The sequence below is a fragment of the Myotis brandtii genome, unplaced genomic scaffold (genome assembly GCF_000412655.1).
Source record: "Myotis brandtii unplaced genomic scaffold, ASM41265v1 scaffold194, whole genome shotgun sequence".
NCBI lineage: Eukaryota > Metazoa > Chordata > Mammalia > Chiroptera > Vespertilionidae > Myotis > Myotis brandtii.
In genome coordinates, this window is record NW_005357232.1 from 3098626 (window position 1) to 3104359 (window position 5734).

At 34.1% G+C, this 5734-nt stretch overlaps 1 protein-coding gene across 4 annotated transcripts in view; it reads left to right on the plus strand.

Moving 5' to 3' along the window:
• Positions 1-4025, plus strand: part of MIPOL1 (mirror-image polydactyly 1) — a 328064-nt gene extending 324039 nt beyond the window's left edge. For all 4 annotated transcript variants that reach the window (XM_005864977.2, XM_014538619.1, XM_014538613.1 and 1 more), the window contains one exon: positions 3305-4025. In XM_005864977.2, the coding sequence (XP_005865039.1) occupies positions 3305-3371 (67 nt within the window). In that variant the 3' untranslated portion in view covers positions 3372-4025. The remainder of the gene's footprint in view (positions 1-3304) is intronic.
• Positions 4026-5734: the final 1709 nt, after the last annotated feature.

Sequence of the window (5734 nt, forward strand, 5' to 3'; positions counted from 1 at the left end):
TGTTGGCAGTTAATTTGCATATCGCCCTGATTAGCCAATGGGAAGGGTAGCGGAGGTACGACTCATTACCATGCTTGTCTATTATTAGATAGGATGTTCACTGCAAAAATAAGTTTTCTATCTAGAATATAGCTAAATATATTTTTAAGTTTATATAGAAATTACATTATAGCAAAAATAGATTGTAACTACTAAATCCTATTTATGTATAATATCATCAGCTTACTTTTCTATAATGTGTTACTAAAATAATAGATGAAATACACCAATAAATGTGTTCCCAATTTGACTTAAGTAAGAATTTGAGGGAAAATTTTAATGAAGCTATTAAGACAAATAATCCATTTACCTATAATCTGAAATCTATAGTTCTCCAGTAACCCAAGCCCTAGTGGAAGTAGCTTTGAACTAAGAACAAGGAAACCAGGCCCAGATTTGTCACTGTTTTAACCACAACCTTGCATAAGGGTTTACTTGTCTGCGCTTCAGTGTCTTCATATTTAAAATAAGGAAATCCTAATCTTAGCTCTTACCTTTTTCCTATTTCATGAAGCCCTGGGGAAACTAGTGTTGAGTAAAATGTAAAGTAGCTGGAGCCTCTTTTAGTAACCGACATAATTTTTTAAAAGATATTATTGATTTGGACAGTGAAGAATAGCCCGCAGGCAGATCCTGCAAGGCGCTTCAACAGACATGCACACCTACCTTCCTGTTGGCACCGTCCACGCTTGGCAGGTCTATCTCATTCCTTACAGGAAGGAATAGGTTCTTCATTGTGTTTCAGAAGTCAGTAAGCTTTTACAAAACTAAGTAATTGACATTTTTCTCATTTCTGAGATCAAATTTTCATAAATCATTCAACCTGGATAAACTGAGAATGTGGTCGATCTAGTAATTGTTGAAATATAGTAAAGACATTGCAAAACATGATATTTAAGTATTTCCTCCTAACCTCTTCCCTTAGCAATTTGTACTAGTTTGAAATGGGGAAAAGTCCTAATGTATAAAAAGGAAACAAAAGTAAGAGGAGCCTATCTGTAAAGGAGAAGCCAAAAGAACCACACACACATTCATCTCAGTAATTTGTGATTCCGCCAATTCAGAATTTGTAGTGATAATAGCTATGCCGAATAGAGCTTACTTTTATATTACAAGGAAGGTTTTTTAATATTGCAGATGATTTTGTGGAGGAGGTATATATTTAACCAACTTGGAAGTAATGATTTCCTGACTTTTTACAATATATGTGGAAATATGCTCTTAATGTCTTCTCAAGATTCCTGCTGGCAGCTATTTGTCAATAGTTAATTCAAGTTCTATCATCTCTTAACAATGCACTTTAAATTCCATACTGACATTTCCCCCCTCCTCTGCAATTCAAGTTAGTGAAACATTGTCTGAATTAAAGGATTTATGTAATTCTATGAACCATAATATTCAGAGTTTATTAGCTCTAGTTTTGGTCAGTAGTCCAACTTATACAAACTGGTCTGTGAATAAAGTGAATTGTCCAGTGAATCTTCTAGTTCAAGTAGTTGCACCAATAGGCTGAAGTTGTGAATGTATAAAACTTATGATGTATAGCTTGTATTTGAGAAATTTGTAGTAACAAATGTAGGACAGATTTGCATTTTCACTCTAAGATCATTACTACATTTCTCAAAGCAAAGATTTTTTTTAAATATATTTTATTGATTTCTTACAGAGAGGAAGGGAGAGGGATAGAGAGTTAGAAACATCGATGAGAGAAACATCGATCAGCTGCCTCCTGCACACTCCCCACCGGGGATGTGCCCGCATCCAAGGTACATGCCCTTGACCGGAATCGAACCTGGGACCCTTGAGTCCACAGGCTGACGCTCTATCCACTGAGCCAAACCGGTTAGGGCAAAGCAAAGATTTTTGACGCATCAGATTCTTTCATTTCATATTTGTGTTTTCTAACAGGACTCGATATATGCAGAATCATCCAATAGCCTGGAGCTAGTTTTCAGTGTTGGATGCAGCTGACCAGTATGTACGACACTAAGAATGCCCTCATTCCTTTAGTGTCTAGCTCTGTACTAGGTTTATTTGCAAAGAACCCTCATGCATGGGTCCCTATAAATGAGGCACGCTGCTCCCATGTAAATGAGGCAAGCTGGAGCAGATTAGACTAAGTTGCTCAGCTGTCTCTGAGAAAGGAAGATAGTGTATATACGTATGGGCATGATTTTCGCGTTTAATGAAGACTTCTGTGTATATAACAAGCAAGTTTTTAGTAATGTTTTATACTTTCAGTAAAGAAAATAAAAGAAAAACAATTAATGGTCTGATTCCATCATTTTTTGTCAAGCAAAACTCTCACTGACCCACAGGAATGTGGTCTCTCTCCCCTAGAGTCGCCTAAAAACACCACAGAATGGGCTTCTGAACTTTCACTCTATTTTCCGTATAATGGACGAGTTTTTAATCAACTGAAAATCACCTACCTTGGACTAAAAAGCATATTTAGTCATTTCTAGCCTATTTATACTTCTCAGGAATAGAAAGGTTTTTTTTGTTTTTGTTTTGTTTTGTTTTGTTGTTGTTTTTTTACTATTACCATTAGTTACTTTATTAAATGGGAAAGCATGGTGCATGATTTTATCTTTCTCTTTCTTAATTTTGTTTTATTGCTTAAAATATTACAAAGAGTAGTATGCAGAAAGTTTTTAAATGTAGTACAGAAAGTCTGTTTTTATCACCATCAAATCATTTGTATATATTTAAATTATTTTCATGCCACTGAGACAAGAAGTTTTTCCCGCTAGTCCCCTAATTCCTGGCTGTATTAGCTAACTCTATGAAAAAGAAATTTAATGCATAAGAATTGTACAATATGCCCATGTGTCACTTATTTAGCTAAGTAACAGGTGTAAGATTGCTAACATTTCTATATTGAAATAAGGTAAATCAGTTTCAAACTGCTCTCCGTTTAATGTGTCATCCTGTCATTACATGGACGTCATTGATTCACAACCTTAACACAAATAGGTAAATGTATTGAAATGCGTACCTTCTGTTTTTCATGTAGCATCGAATGCTCACATAAGCTGAAGATCTGGGGTAAAGTTTGTGTTGTTGCTGTTTTTTTTTTTAACCTCAGATACTTGGCACTTGGCACCAGTGTCTCTTGCTTACAGTAATGCTTTATTTCTTAACATGACTACCACCAGGATTGCTTGGTCGCAGGCAACCACTGTCCTTTTTCTGCCAAAACATTCCTGACAATAACTGCACTTTCTGCATTCATTTTTCCCTTTCCGCCCCTTGCTCCTAACAGGCTGGAGAGGCTGGTGGACGTCCTGCGGAAGAAGGTTGGAGCAGGGCCCGTGAGGACAGTGATCTGACTGAAAGCCGCAGTCTGGGAAGCAGTCACATCTGGTGGCCAGGCTGATTCATTCAACGCTGTGTAAACACTAAAGCCTTAACTTAGCAAACAGTTGTTAGAAGTGGGACACTCCAACCACATTCCAAGCTGAGATAAAATCAAATCACAAATGTTTAACCACTTTGTTGCTGACTTGGGTTATTTATCCAAATGTATTAACTGCGGACTTTTACCAATGGATAGCTATAAAGTTGTAGTTTATTTGTAACAATTTTCGGCCTCACTATATTTAACATAACGCTTTTTACTGAGAGACTATTATAGAAACATTGTGAAGTTGGTCAGGATTATGTCTTCACATATGGCCCTTTCTGAATCAAAATGCAGCAAAGTAAATATTGTCTAAACCTTAATCCACTGTGTTAGGTCAAAACTTCAAATATACGCATTTTTCAATATAGAGTTTATTTCTTACCTGATGAGAGTTTATAGTCTTCCTTCAATGCATGCATGTAATCTTTGTTAGTATTCGAGAATATTAAGTATGGATACTAAGAATTAAACGTATAATTTCTTTTAATAAGAGTTTGGTACGTTAAAATTATCATGATTTTTGTTTCAATAAAAACAATACAGACTATCTTCAATGAAAAGAGGATATTGTTACTGTGTACTTGTAAATTCAATATTTTCAATGCTTTGATGAATAATTATCTCAACTTTATTTAAACTGTAGAAATTGCCAAGTTTATCTAATAGACTGGGACACTTTGGCTTGAAAATCTGTCTGTGCCGCATGCAGGGGGCCATCCAACTTGTTGCACATGCTTTTGATGATCTTTACTTAGATTACCATTTGAATTTTTGTTGTGGAGGAAGAGAAATCGATATGTAACTTACAATAAAATGATAATGTAAAAACACATGGTCTTAGAAAAGAGAACACCTACAATTTGGTTCAGGTTACATACTTTTTTCATTTAAGAGATAACTTAAAATAGTTACAGCATAGTCACTTCTAACCATATGAAATTACTAATAAAACTAAGATTTGTAGATATGGCTGTAGGAAAAACATGTTCTTTTTTAGATTGAATAGATGAGAGGCCAATAGAAAATGACTATGTCTAGAATTGGGTGAAAAAGACAAGTAGAGAATAAATTCATGAAAAAATTTTAGGCAAGTGAAAATGTTTCTAAATTCATACACTTCTTTTATTCATCTTTAAGATTGAGGTAAATTATCTACCATTGCCCTATTTTCAAGAGAAGTACAGAGTAATTTATGCACCATTTCTTCATACACCATTGGAGATTATCTGTTTGAATTCTTTTTTTCACTCTGTGGGAAAATGTAAGGTACTTTATCACAGAGTGACGAAAGGACCATAATGCTAACATCAGTTTCTTCCTTATTTTATCCATTAAATTAACTGAGAGTTAGAATCATGCCATTGAATTTAAATTTAAAATTTACTCATATTGTCTGCTTTTAATTATTTTTATGCTATAAGAGTTAGAAAATAAAGAACAGCAGGGGCTAAAATTAAGCTACCTGGATCTACTCTATAGTTCTAAAGACAATTGTAGCCTCTCCTAGGCCAGAGACTATAGAAATAGAGGAATTTTCAATAATTTGGGTGATGCATAGAGTCTTGTCCCAAGGCTCTAATAGAAACATGTAGCTTAATGTGTGAAGGAACAAGTCATGGAGGTAAGTAAAGAGAAACAATTTTTGTCACAAAATTGTCCATTCCTGAATCCTCTTCAGATGAATCACATGGAAACTTGAATTTTCAGTTTAGTCCTAAAGAATAGACAAGTCTTTCTTGAATTATTTTGCTTGGGGTTTTCTAATACACAAAGTGTAGCATAAAGACATTTTACAATTTTCAAACATTTCTTCCTATACCTAAATGATCATATTAGAACAAGCAATTCCTGTAATTAGTATTCAGAACATTTTTAGAATTTGATATTATAAACTTAAATTTACAAAACAATTCAAACATCTACTATTGTTCAATGTAGGTAATCACCCCAAAATATCACACATCCCCATGAAAATGAGTTGTCTACAAAATTACAAATGCTAAGTATTATAGCCAAATATTATCATTAATTGATTTCTTGCACTTAAAAAATGTTCACCACCAATATTTCAAATTGTCTATTTTGTTTATGAAGGAATAACCTTGTTCACTGAAGATCAGTTCTCTACATATTCAATAGTAAAGCAACTTCAAAAGTATTTGAAGATACCCTGAGATGTTTCTTTGAGTTTGCTTTAAACATCAAGTCTAATCCCTACAGTAACATGATAAATCATTTCTTAGAAAAATAAGTAGTTCAGAAGAAAATCAGAAAAAATAACACAAACAT